Source organism: Semicossyphus pulcher, unplaced genomic scaffold (assembly GCF_022749685.1).
Source record: "Semicossyphus pulcher isolate SPU_LCO1_2020_fin unplaced genomic scaffold, fSemPul1.0.p SCAF_6, whole genome shotgun sequence".
Taxonomy (NCBI): Eukaryota; Metazoa; Chordata; class Actinopteri; order Labriformes; family Labridae; genus Semicossyphus; species Semicossyphus pulcher.
In genome coordinates, this window is record NW_027211737.1 from 29,679,284 (window position 1) to 29,693,589 (window position 14,306).

General features: G+C 42.2%; 1 protein-coding gene across 1 annotated transcript; it reads left to right on the plus strand.

The window, feature by feature from the left end:
* The first annotated feature begins 510 nt into the window (after positions 1–510).
* On the plus strand, positions 511–12,045 carry abcb9 (ATP-binding cassette, sub-family B (MDR/TAP), member 9). Its single transcript, XM_069682650.1, has 12 exons — positions 511–561; positions 1,225–1,901; positions 3,909–4,023; positions 7,206–7,336; positions 7,429–7,634; positions 7,721–7,918; positions 8,032–8,160; positions 8,244–8,432; positions 8,542–8,715; positions 9,113–9,272; positions 11,246–11,382; positions 11,558–12,045. The coding sequence occupies exons 2-12, from the start codon at positions 1,226–1,228 to the stop codon at positions 11,873–11,875; spliced, it is 2,433 nt and encodes an 810-aa protein (XP_069538751.1). The 5' UTR covers positions 511–561; position 1,225; the 3' UTR covers positions 11,876–12,045.
* The last annotated feature ends 2,261 nt before the right edge of the window (positions 12,046–14,306 follow it).

Here is a 14,306-nt window from a genome sequence, read left to right on the forward strand (position 1 = left end):
TTGAAACTGAATTCACCGGTGAGATGCGTGAGCGATGCAGAGTAGCTTTAGCACACAAACAAAAGCAGAATTAAAAGTTTAGATATTTCAAATACAGAATGAACAGAATCAAAAACATTACCTTTAAAATAACAGTACATCATGTTCTTTTATTATTTTAATCTTTGCTACTCATGTGTCCTTCAGTACACAAATGACAAACCTTTTATAATAGTGATGATCTTATTGACCCTTTGAACCATAGACTGTATATACAGTCATTGCTTTGAACCAGTAATATAATAATAATTAAGTTCTGTTTCACAAATGTCAAAGTCCCCTAAAAGTTGTAATGTGTGGAGGGACCATGAGCAGTTTTTAACATAATGTTTGTGTTTTTGACCTGCAGCGCTTGAACACTCACTAAAATAGTCTACCTGGTGGGCGGAGCCACACAGCATATCCGCAACAACTGAGGTCAGAGGGATAGAAGGGATAAGCGCTACCATTCCGCCTCCCTTTCCCTACAATGAAACATTGAGGAGTGCGTCTATTGAACTAGCGCAATCTTTCCTGCTTAGGGTACGTGGTCGTGGTTGTTCGTGATTGAAAGACAGCTTCTAAGCCTTTAACTATACAGTCATTGCCTTAAACACTAACATTGACAATGTTTGATACCGGTGCCAGTAGATGTTCAGTCCAAGATTACATCATTCACTCAAACTTTAATTATCTCTGGTTTCTGACAAGTTGGCAGTTTGCTGCTGTGTAATTTATTAAGAACAGAGAGAGATACTGTGGTAACCGTCTGCTAACAGCTAAGAATTTACCTAGCTAGCTAAAAGTGTTAAACATTATTTATCAGCCTTAAATCGCCTTGTTGTCCGTCGATCATCTCAGGCTAAAATATAACTAGTTTGGTAGGACGACCTCATATTTAGTTTCTCTGTAACTACGAACTAATCGACTGTAAATAGTCAGTGCTGTAGCCGCGCAGCACCGGAAGAAAACTATTTTAATAGAAATATAAGTTAATAGATAATTTCCAAAATATTCCCATTCGGAGTCCTTCCTACTGATTTCTGAATTATATCCTGGAATTATTTTAGGCATTGTGTCGCAAAATGTGCCTGAATAGAATATTTGATGAGATTTCCTATATTTTGAATTAGCTGCTGACCACTTTACCAATATTTGTCATAGATGGTCAATTCTAACTCTCCATATAACTGTTTGTATTATCAGCATGGGCATCAATATCGCTGTGAGTTGCACAGTGTTGTTTACCCTACTGGATATTGTTGTCACCACCGTCCTGTACACACATGGATCACACTTGAGCATATTCAAGGAGGATGCCCTGAACTTTAACATCCTCCAGTCAGCATTGGACCTTTGGGGGACTGTGCTGCTAAGAGCCTCCCTGCTGTTGGGAGCCTCCATAGGGGTGTCTAGGAATAGAGGAGACGGCCCACTGAGGGTAGCCAAACTCACCACCCTTATTCTCTTCATCTGCCTGATCATCATCACTTATACTCTGGTTAAGATGCTGATGCTCATCGAGCTGGAGCCTTTGACGCATCATCCCTGGTTCATTAGCCTGGTGTGTTGGACTTGTGCCTCCTGTCTGGGTGTTACGCTGCTCTGGAGGCTGCTGGGAAAGGAGTACAACTCAGCAGGTTGCCACAAGATCAGCAGCAGTGGACATGAAGGAGACTCTGAGGACACAGAAAAGCTTGTGGAGGCAGCTGGTGAGGAGGAGGAGGAGGAAGAGGTGGGTGGTGAGAGGAATAAGAGTAAGGAAGAGCGAAAATCGAGGAAGACCAGCTCTGGGGCAACACTGGGACGTCTGTTGGCATACTGCAGAAAGGATGGTGTGCTACTGTCTGTCGCCATCCTCTTCCTTCTTATCTCTGCTGTGTGTGAGTATGCTTCGCATTGTAATATACACCAGTCAGTCACAGTTTAATCTGTTTTAAAACACTTGTGTAACGACCGTCGACAGTCTTTTGTTGGCAGATGTGTTTTGGTACTGAGTATGTAGGTTATAACGGTTTGACTCATTCCAGATTATTCAACAGGTTAAGCTTTCGCTCTCAAAAGGAGCAGCAAAACTGCACTGTCAAGTACAAGAATATAAAGCCTTTGTTCCTTATTTTATATTACAGACAAAAAAATTTGAGATAAAAACAATAGAAAGACACAATATCAGTTTATCTGAGACGCAGCACATTTACGGATGCAGTGTTTTATATCAACTCAGTAGTAAGCTTCACTCTTTTGTGTGAACTAAATACCAAAAACACCACACTTTCAAACATTTATCAACAGCATAAAAGACCTTTTTAAAAAGGCTTCAACTGATTCGTATTATTTATTAATCTGCCGATTATTTCTTTCATTTCATTATACGATATTTAATCAATATACTTGACTAATTATACTGTTGACCAACTTAAAGCGATAGTTAGGGTTTTGTGAAGAGGGGAATGTGCATGCAACACTAAGACAGCGCCACGTCTGCACCGCATTCTTCTGAAGAGGATCACGCAAAACCAACGCGTGTTCTCTGGTTCATTAAAGTTTCCTCCAGTCTCCAGCGCGAACAGCATTTTGTCGTTTTCACAATATTGTATTTTTCTTTTGTTTGTTGTCTCTTCTACTAACTGCTGATCCAGTACTGTGTGCTGCATGCATAGGCAGGTCCTGTGTGCTGCATGCATAGGCAGATAAGCAGGGCCATTGTGTGGAGTAAGCAATGACTGTATATATAGATGGACAATGCGTCTCCATCTGCTCCCATTGTATGAAATTGATGCCAAAATAGCCCCTGTGATAGGCGCTGCCATCTTGCGATGGTGATGTCATATGGAGCCAGAGTCTGCGCAGTAGAGATCGGCGAGTGAAGCGGCCGTAGCCACTTCCGCTAACCCAAACACACACTTAACTTACCGAAAAAACAGCAAGGATCCCGCACGCCGGCGTGTTTAACAGCAAAACAGCTTCTCTGTGTTGGTCTGAGGTTAACGTTCACAGGTATGGAAACTTCAATGACTGTAGTGATTGTTTTAGTTACGTTTCCACTCGCGGATCGTCCTCCCCGGAACTGATCGGCTGCAGGAGCCGAATTTGTCAACAGAGCTGTCAATCATCATCTTGACAGCATTAAATAACTAATTAAAAATAAACTTGTCAGAAAAAAAAAACACTTGGACATAAATCAGCACGATAATAACTAACTATAATGACAGAAACCATGTTTGGGAAAAATGTATTTGACGTGTATTTTTATTTCATAGTTTGACTCATGTCCCACCTGTTAACATGGAGGAGGCGGGCTTTATGACCTATACTGCTGCCAGTCAGCAGGGGGCGCCCCAAATGTTTTGGCTTCACTTTTAGGGAGCTGTCATGTGGTCCATCTTTTTATGCAGTCAATGGGAGTAAGTCATAGGGCACAGGGAAAGGGCCGTCTGACGCCAAGGTGAAGCAGTGACAAAAATCCCAAAATACAGCCCACACTTAAACTGAAGTGTTTTTCAGTAGGACTCTTTAGTGGCTAAAGTACATTGTACTCGTGGCCCCGTCTGCAGCGGTAAATAGCTTAGCATCTGTGTACGCGCTCTGGCCAGCTTCTCCTAACAGAGTCCATACTTACTGTTACCTACTGTACGTAGTACACTTACTAATCATATGTACCCCATACAACCTCTTAAAAAACCCCAAACTATACCTTTGAATTACTGCTACAGCTCTGCTCTTAACTTAATGTTTTTACAACAACGTTCTCCTGTTTTACCAAGTTATCAGCAGGCTTCTAAGATTTAGATAATATTTAGGAAAGCTCATTAAAAATGTAAAAAGTCAGTGTCACTAAGAACCTGTTATGTATGTGGGAAGCCCTTATATTCTCCATCTTTTATTTGCAGGTGAAGCCTTCATACCTTACTACTATGGGAAAGCAATAGACAGCATTGTGGTTCACCAGAGCATGGAGCACTTCGCAAAGCCTGCAATCACACTGTCAGTGCTGGCCTTAGCCAGGTGAGTATCTACAGGTGTTGTTATGTTATCTGACAATGAAATTGCTTTTGCTCATGTTGTCCCGAGTTAAGCCTTTGAATATACAGTGTTATAATAAAAAAAAAAGAAAAGAAAAGTACATATAAGAAGTCTGATGGTGAATTCAGCTGTGTGGGTGGGTGAAGGGATTGGGCTGGATGTACAGTAGGTCATCACTGTGATCCTACATGTGTTAGAGAGACACTACATGTGAAGATCAGCAGGTTACACAGGCCTCTCTTTAGATGAATGTGTTGCATAATTGGACATAAGTGTTTGTGACTGTGTTTGACATCTTACCGACTCCACACGGGCGGTTTGACGAAGGAAAGTGTTGTGTAGCCTAATTCAGTGGCGATGCTTGACAGAATCATCCTTTGCAATCTTCACCTTTGCACTTTTACTGTCTACAAGTGTTATTGCTGCTGTGTTTCTACATTGATCCTCTGTGTATATTTTTAGCAGCTTTGCTCCTTTTTTCACCCCAGTGTCCAAGACATGGCATGTATCTCTGTATATTTTAGAGGCATTGCCCTGTAGGTCGTCTTCCTCAGTCTGCTTGTAGTGGAGATAATAGGAAACCGCTTGATCTGGGTGCTAGTTGGGGTTTATCACTAGATTCAAGTCAGTGTGTCGGCCAGAACACCACTTAAGGCCAAAGCTCAAGAGTATGTATTGAAGAGGCAAGAGATGGTTAATGCTGCTTTATTTCCTCCTTAGTAATGACAGGCTTACAGGTAATCCAGTTGTATTACAAGGTAACGTCGGTGCGTGTGTGTGTGTGTGTGCGTGTGTGTGTGTGGTCTCTATAAAGAAAATAAGATACATACAAATGAATAAATAATATATACATAAATACACTCATATGAACAGAGAAGTGATAAACACTCATTACACAAGATTCTCTCTCATATATACATTCTGTGAAGTTACTGCCGATGTGAACCTAACACTTCCTGTTATTTACGGCTAATATTAAATCTCCCGCTGCCCAACCGGCAGGATACCTTTATTTTGAAAACCTACGGACGTGCTACATCCGTCACCGAGTGATCGAAGCACAGTCGGCCACAATATGATTAACACCATTCACGTCGTACCCAAGCTCAACAATGAAGCACATAACATTACTAAACAGATTATGAACACATTAACACACACATCACTCTCCACAAGTTACTGCACCGCACTGTCCCTCACTCATCCATCACTCTGAAGCAGCCGGCTTATTAATGTGAATGACGTCAGTGAATACAGCGAGCCTGTGGGTAAGATCCCAATCGTATTATCTTAACGACATACACCAATAACCAACAGTACATCAAAACAAAAGACCCCACATAATTAAAGGCACTTAATAATAATTATTAACACACTTGTAACTTTGCAGCCTTTTCTACACTGCTTTACTCTATTCATAGCTGGTTATTACTTCTTTCACCGCTGTCATTGTGCTTCAGTCTCCACTGTTTTGTTTCTTCACAAACAACGTTCCATCTGTTCCCATCTGTTCTTTTTTTCCATGCGTATGCGCGCACACACACACACACCTGCACATCTGCCATTACTGCGCACACACACATAAACTTCTTCCTGTTACTCTCTCATTGTAGATTTCTGCTTTGTTTACTTCCTTCATCAACAGTATGTCTCATAAATTCACCTAAAAAACTCACATTTAGATTTTTTCTTTCCCGCCGTGATTCAGTTTTCTCAGCAGGTGAGTCGCGTGTGGACAAGGCTCCTTGTTAATGACTCATATCAAATCAATCAAAACCAACCGGGTCATAAATGACTTCAGCGCCATTTATAAGCTTTTATAACAGCGTGATAACTGTGTGTATAGGAGCAAAGGTCAAACCTCATTGAATGCATTTACAACAAGAGGGACGTACCCAAGGGTGTGTGTGTGTGTGTGTGTGTGTCTCAGCAGAGCATGTATATAGACAGTACTAGTGACAGATATGGGACAAGAACAGGGGAATTTGTTAATTAGTAAACCAATTGAGGTCCTTGATAACTCCCACCTCATTGTGCATCCTGGGTAATACAGAATGAAGTGGGCCATGAGAGAGGTAGATGGTAGCCTGTTGTGGTGGCAGCCTTTGAGCCCTTTATATACAGAGGTTCTGCAACAGCGCCGTGCAGGAGCTCTGCTGTCTCGGTAGTTTTGTTTTTGCAGTTAGCGAAGCACAGCCATCACAATGTCGCCCCAGTATGTGATCTCTACATAGCGTGCTGTCGTTGCCAGAACAACAGAGGCATCACGTGTTAATAGACATTGCCTTTCCCCATTTGGTAGTCCAGTCAATCCATGAGCATACTGTGTAAAAGGAGATGAAGAAGCTGCTGGTGAACACCTCCTCCTGGGAAAGTTTATTCCAGGTAAGGAGGCTCTTATTGTGCTTTTTGGACATGGAGAAGGCTTGGCATCTTGTGGAGTGTACTTCAGGACTGTGGGGTGCAGTGCTTGTTGCTTCTCGCCAATAGTGTCTGTCATATTCCTGGACAGGGTCTAAAGGTGGAGCTGGGGTGAGGAGAGTATACAGTTTGGGGACCTCACAGTTGCCTGTCTACTTCATCCGTGGTCTGATGAAGCCAACATGGCGACTTGCATCAAAGTGCGAAGCGGCTGGACAAAAGTAGATTGCTTCCTTCTGGGTGGGAAGTGAGCTGCTGCTAAGAGCAACGGCTTTGAAGTGATTGTGTTCTCAAGTCAGGCTAACATAGAGCATGAGATGGACAGGGGCATTGGTGCGGACAGCAGTAATGCTGGTCTGTTGTGGTGAAGAGGGAGATAAGTCAGGGAGTTTATCTTTGTCCACCCCTGACCTACGGTCAAGAGTTTTGGGTGGTGACCGAAAGGAGAAGGCGATAAGGGACACATGTGGCTTAGTTGAGTTTGTGGCCTGGGGACACCTGAGGAGCCCCACGTAGGGACCAGGAGGGGTGTCTGAACCACCCTGCTCACCTTGCTCAGCATGGTGCCACTGCAACTCAACCCCAGATATTAACGGATAAAAAATGGGTGGATGAACATATGTGTTTGATATAAATGGATGCATAATAAGATTTAAGGCCAGGGCGTCAGATCTGTCACATGTGCCAAAACAGAAAAACAATGAAGACTTAAACGGTAAATGACGCTTTCCCGCTCTCCTCAGCTCACTCGCAGTGGGAGTACGTGGAGGAGTCTTCACCCTCACCTTTGCAAGATTAAATCTTCGGCTCAGGAATCATCTCTTCAGAACCCTGATGAGTCAGGAAATTGCCTTTTTTGATGAAAATCATACAGGTGATACAGAAACACTTAACATTCATCATTCCCTCCGTCTGTATAATAAGCAAGTCCTTCTAAGTTGATTTTGTGCCCGTATCACCCTCCAGGTGACGTCCTTTCACGTCTGTCAGCTGACACCACCCAGGTGAGCGACCTCATCTCACAAAATGTCAATATCTTTCTGCGAAGCACCATCAAGGGCGCCGGCTTCCTCATCTTCATGTTTGGGATGTCCTGGAAGCTCACACTGGTGACAATCATGGGGTTTCCTTTCATTGCCCTCGTTTCCAGGCTTTATGGCGACTACTACAAGGTATGCTAGTTTCGTGCCCCTATTGATTGATTATTTCATCGTTATTACAAAAGAAAATGTTATAACTTCTTTGCATTTTCTCACAGAAATTGACCAAAGAGGTGCAAACGACCCTCGCAGAAGCCAATAAAGTTGCAGAGGAAACCATTTCAGCCATGAGGACAGTGCGAAGCTTTGCTAACGAGCGTGGGGAGGCCAACAACTACTACGCCAAGCTGTTGGTCATGTTCCAGCTGAACAAAAAACAAGCGCTGGCCTACGCCTGCTACATGTGGTCCAGCTGTGTAGGTATTCACTTCAAATGTAAAGCTCTAAATCTGACGTTTGTAAAACATGATGTATTCATTGCTACCTTTGCATCACGGTGTGGCATCAACGGTGTCTGTGTGTGTTTCAGATCTCAGAGCTTGCTTTAGAGGTTGCTATCCTCTATTATGGCGGTCACCTCGTAGTGACCGGTCAGATGAGTAGCGGCGCCTTGATATCTTTTTTCATTTACATGCTCGACCTGTCCGAATGTCTCGAGGTATTTCATCAGTTTTATTCATTCATAAGAGAGTATAAAACACGAATCTCATTAACCATTATCTATTGTTGCCTGTCTTGCAGAGCATTGCATCGGTGTACACAGGCCTCATGCAGGGGGTTGGAGCTGCTGAAAAGGTTTTTGAGTACCTGGACAGAAAACCCAAACACCCAGCTGACGGCACAGAGGCTCCAGACACATACGGGGGTCTAGTTGAATTTAAAAACATCACATTCGCCTACCCAATGCGGCCAGACAACGAAATCCTCAAGGTTTGTTCTGAGGGATGTTACTGCCACAACTGTTTATATTACTCCTCAAACTATTGGACATATGTATGTATACTTTATATCTATAATTTCCTGAGTTGGTGTGTTGCAGGAAGTGTCATTTACCCTGCGGCCTGGGGAGGTGACCGCCCTTGTGGGACCCTCGGGCAGTGGAAAAAGCTCATGTGTGAGTCTGCTGGAAAACTTCTACCTTCCTCAGCAAGGAGAAGTGCTGTTGGATGGAAAGCCTGTTCACACGTTCCAACATGAGTACCTTCACTCCCAGGTCAGTCTACACTGATAGTGTAATTCATTAAGACTGGCTTCATTCTTTTTTTGTGATATAATCAACAAATATCCCAAGAAGACCAACACCAACAATGTTTTAGTCCATCTAAACTTTCCTACACTCCTTGTGGCACCCAATACTATTGGTTTCTTCTTAAGATGCTGATTTCTAAAAATAGGTTAAACATTTTGTTGTAATTTTATAGTTTAAAAAGGCGAGGGAATTTCCTGAAACAGCGGGACACCTCTTGTTGTTTTAAGCAACAATTTTTATTTGTAAATTAACGACAATTCCAGGTTTCTTAAGAGAATGAACACATCACCCTACGCACTATAAATGCTACTGGGAACAATCTGTCACACAAAAACGAATCCCTCTTTTTATGTGTCTGCAGGTAGCTCTTGTTGGCCAAGAGCCTGTGCTGTTTGCCAGGACGATCAAGGAGAACATCACCTATGGCCTGAGTGACATCCCCATGGAGGCTGTGGTGCAGGCCGCTACCAAGGCTAACGCTCATGATTTTATCACCTCCCTCCCTAAAGGCTACGAGACAAGTGAATACAATATGGTTTTATTATTAAAAATAGTTAAGTTATAAAATGAGTAGAGAAGCTATGTCACCCAGGCAGTGTTTTCTGATGTAAGTCCACAGGTGTCTTTTTTACCATAACAATACCACAGTGCAGAAATACTTAAACATTAAAGTCCTGCATTCACTTTTTTACTTAAGAAAAGTAACAAAAGTATTTGCATCAACAGCCAGTCACGGTGGGGCCTCATTTCAACTATTTATAATTCTGGTAGCTTTTTATTTTCTCCGAGTGACGAATAATTTTTATCAATAATTTACTTGATTATATTTTTGCAATCTACAAAATAACTTGTGTCTAAAAAAATGTAATGGATAATTTCCTCTGAATAGAAGTGGTGGAGAACAGTAAGAAATACTCATATATACAGTAAAACGGACTGCACTGATATAGTGCTTTTCTAGTCTTCTGACCACATGACTACATGTCACATTCACACATACATTCACACACTGGTGGTTCAGTGTCTTGTCCAAGCACACTTCGACACATAGACTGCAGCATTCAGGGATCTAACTGCCAACCTTCCGACCCTGAGACGACCGACTCTTCCACTAAGCAGGGCTCGACATAACGCTGGCCCCGTGGCCCGACGGTATGTTTTTCAGCCACCGGTCCACAGGGTAAACAATATAGCCCTCCTGAGATTCACAGTCCCGATGGACTAATTACTTTCTACACAGAATGACTACTGCTGTCAACAACACCTTACACGCTACTCGCTGCACTCGTGACAGAGCAGCTGTCATTCTAGAACACGCTAATTGACGTTAGCAAGCTACCGCGGACTCGTATAAATACACACGTTTTCGTTTTTCAGCCGGGCCGTTACGTGAGGTGGCAATAAGTGTGTGTATTCCCGTTATCAGCTGCAGCTCGTCCCGGTGCACGTTAGCACTGTGGCTACATAAAACGACCGTTCTCGGAGCGGACGTGGTGCGGACTGTTTAAAGGCTACCGGAAGTAGGAGACGGTACGATGTCGTGTCAAAAAGTTACTCTCACGGGCTGATCACGCTAATGAAACACAACATTAAACAGCATCACAGACTTGCTTAACCAAGAGTGTTAAAAGAAACCTTATTTTGGTCTATTTTTATAAGTTTATAATAGTTCCATAATTGACTGAACACATATTCAGTAATAAGAACGCTTACATAAGGAGAAACTGAATTTTACGTTGAAAAATTCCGAAATAACAAATTATCACAGGGCCAGCGAATTTGGAAAGTTACTGGCCCAGAGTGCCAGAGGAAAATTGTGCTCATTGTCAACCCCTGCTAAGCCTCAGCTCCCCCGTACAGTAAAGGTCAAGGGCCTGAGCCATGTGCTGTGAAGTATTGTAAAGTGCAGTGCAATACTAAGTTAATGTATTTGGTTTCTTTCTATTACTGCTGTTCTGCTTGAAATCTCATGGTGACATTTTTGGCTCAGTGTAATCTTCTCCCATGTTAGATCGCAATTTATTGCCCGGTCTAAGGGCAATGGGGCAGTATTATCCTGCAATGTTTTAGAGCATTGATAAGATAGTAAGATGTGCATACATAGGCTGGTTCACAATGCACTTTTGCTCTGCTCCTACATCAGCTCTCACCTCTGCCTCAGTGCAGCACACATTAGCCTTTTTTACAATGTGGTTCTGCCTCAGCGCCGTAACGAAGCTCCGTCCTCATGCCACCTTTGTCTTTTTACATTGGACCAAGCAACGGCGGCATTTCAGATGTGTTGGGATAGCTGCAGTAGATATCAAGAGACTTGGTACAACCCCTTTGCTCTTTGTGCTTTACTTACCACCCTGATGTGTGCCGTATAATAAGCAAAAGGAAATCTCTCACGCCCTAAATGCCCTTACACGATGCACTTTTGGTTATGTGCTATAGATTGTTTAAATAACGCTATAAACATGCAGCTGAATGATTGCTCCTTGTCACTCCCTAGGTGTTGGAGAGAAAGGCACCCACTTGTCAGGAGGGCAGAAGCAAAGGGTGGCCATTGCGAGAGCTCTCATCCGCAACCCTCGTGTTCTTATACTTGACGAGTCAACCAGCGCACTGGATGCAGAAAGTGAACACATTGTAAGTGAAAACCTTCGTCTACTCCAGCCGGATGACATCTGGTGTACAGCAGGCAGACAAATGACCTCAATAATTCAGTCACATAGACCTATGATAAACACTCAACAGTGGACTTTTTAATGTGTGTTGATTTGTGTCGGGGATCATTCATTTGTCTCTGTTGTATCTAATGCAGGTTCAGCAAGCTCTGAGCAAATTAATGCACGAGCACACGATGTTGGTGGTCGCCCATCGGCTCAGCACAGTGGAGAAGGCAGACAATATAATTGTGATAGACAAGGGCCGCGTGGCTGAGCAGGGGTCGCACGGTCATCTGATGGCAAGCAGGGGGCTGTATTACAACTTGGTGCAGAGGCAGGTCCTAGGCATCGAGACGGGAGCCGAGGTCCTCAACCCTTCTGAAAATCTCAGCTGGAAGTCTGACGGTGCGAGGCAGCAGAGAAGACACAGCAGCAGCAGCGCCAGTGAGTCTGAGTGCTGTTTGCGCTACTGAGAAGGAAATACAAGATGTGGAAATAAGATTGTATTTTTCAATGTGGGAATTTGGGAAATTTTGGGATTCAGGCTAAATGTACTGTTGAAGAAAGTTGTGCAGATAATGCAACACTTAAAGTCTGAATACATTTTATGCAAAGAGTTAAAAAAGTTTTTTTATCGGTCCAATCTCCTTTTACTGTGTTCAGATCCTGTGACTATGATTTTAATCTTTCATACTCCAAAACCATTCATAACCCCTCTTGTCTCTGTGTGTTGACAATGCACCTTATCATAGGGCAACTCTCATCCCAATAGAACTGTGTCATCACAGGTGAAAGCGATCACTAAGACCACTTATAATTGACTTGCATAGATCCTTGCTTCTAAAGAGACGAGTGGGCCAAAACCATGCCAGTAAAATGCGCCCCACAGCAGAATATAGCTTCCAGATCCCCTTACAGCAGGGCCCAAGCATTTAGGTGTTTCCTTTAGTTTATACAACCATATGTTAATATTATCATGTGTACTTCATCAAACTGTCATGCCAAAAACTGTACCCATAACCTATCAAAGAGGGTTGGGCGTTTTCACTGGAAATAAAGTAATCGCCACTATGATCACTATTTTGATATTTATCTTTAAGAATAGGGAACATGTTTCTCATGATGTACTGTATACGGCTGTGTTTGTTTATTTACTACCTCATCACACTCCAGGAAAATACATAATTGTTTCATGCTAGTCTTCCACAGGATAAGTTTTGCTTTTGTTTTGCACGTTTCTATTTTAGGCTGTTAATTTTTTTTACTTGAAATTCAGTAAAGAGCCATTTTAATGACTACAAAGAGAAGACGTGACTGTTGATGTGACTGTTCTTTAGACAGCTGATGTTGTCTGAGGGGAAGTTAAATCAATGCGTGACACTAAAGATATGTAATCTAGTTTTATAAACCACTGTAAATGTAACATGCACTATAAAAAATATACTCAACGTTGGCCTTTATGAAAGCAAACATGTTGGATTAAAACCAAATGCTGCATTTGTGGATTCCTGAGCTCTTCTTTGAGATTTCAGTCGATGTAAACATGGATTTTTGACACATTTCTAGTGTTTTATTGGGTGTATGATGACCTTCCTAGTCTTCTTCATATGCTTACTCTACAGCCTAATCACTGTCATGGAAAAGGTACGGTGGCCCTGAAGTGCAAATCACAACGGCAAAAGAGAAAACACAACGGCAAAAGAGAAAACACGACGCAAATCAGAAAACACAACGACAAATCAGAAAACACGACATTAACCAAACGAGGGTACCGACTTTTAACGGTTTGGTTAATGCCGTTGTGTTTTCTCTTTTGCCGTTGTGTTTTCTGATTTGCTGTTGTGTTTTCTGATTTGCAGTTGTGATTTGCACTTCAGGGCCACCGTACGAAGGCCCATTGCAAGCGTCAAATCTGTGTGAACTTGCATCCGCCCTGCTTGTGGGCTCGGGTGGAGTCTCGTCAATTCAACCAACTCCCCACAAGGATGTTATATTTTAGAAAAATCACCAATACAAGCCATTCTGAATAATGCGCTTAACTTAGCTACATATGAAGGCTGGACACCCTGCATCTTTGTAGTTTGGTTACATTTAAATGAGACATGAACAACATTATTATAACCAAACCATTAGCTGAAATTTTGCTGATATTTAATCAACAAAGGAACATTAATCATTTGCTTTAGTTTTACTTGAGGCCTGTACTACAAAGTGAGTTTAACACACGCGCTAAAAGGTCACAAGACTCTGGGTTGATTTATCAACTCGATAGGCATATGAAGGCAGACAGTACACGCATACAGGTCAATTCTTAAGTATATATCATATGGCAGCTACCCACAGCGTTCTACACATTAAATTAAACTATTTAATTTAAAGGCACTGAGGAGGTTTTGACTGAATTTGAAATAGTCTAACTTTTACACTGATGCCTCTTCACAACCTACATAGTAAAATGAGATAATCAGCGACTACAATGGTTATAATCAATTCAGTGTCTAGGTTCGGGAAGGAATTTCCGCGAGAACAAACAACGAATTGATTTACGGCAATCAGGGCGGAAGAGGTTTTGTTTACCACTCCTCCGGCAGTGTTTTACTGCGCATTTACAGCGGGTTGTACGGTAAAGCGTGTGGGTGCGCTCAGGGATATCATGATGCATTTAATGGCACCTCGTAAACTCTGAATTCTTAACTTAAATGACCACTAAGGTGGTTTAAAACGGTAGTTTCTATTTTTTAGTTTTTCAGATTTACCATGTTTCATAATGATATGCTAAAATCAATACCCCATTAAATTATACATGAGTATATTTTAAAAGTACTATTAACTTGTGACTACTGAACTGATCTCTGATGATTTGCAAGTTGTGTAACTGCAGCATTTTTTATTAATTGGAGGCAA

What these genes read in the sequence shown, in the direction of transcription:
- abcb9 (XM_069682650.1), top strand. Translation starts at nt 1,226, where the DNA reads ATGGGCATCAATATCGCTGTGAGTTGCACAGTGTTGTTTACCCTACTG. An exon ending in TTTATGGCGACTACTACAAG is followed by an intron (nt 7,635 to 7,720) that starts GTATGCTAGTTT and finishes ATTTTCTCACAG; the next exon opens with AAATTGACCAAAGAGGTGCA. An exon ending in CAGACAACGAAATCCTCAAG is followed by an intron (nt 8,433 to 8,541) that starts GTTTGTTCTGAG and finishes GGTGTGTTGCAG; the next exon opens with GAAGTGTCATTTACCCTGCG.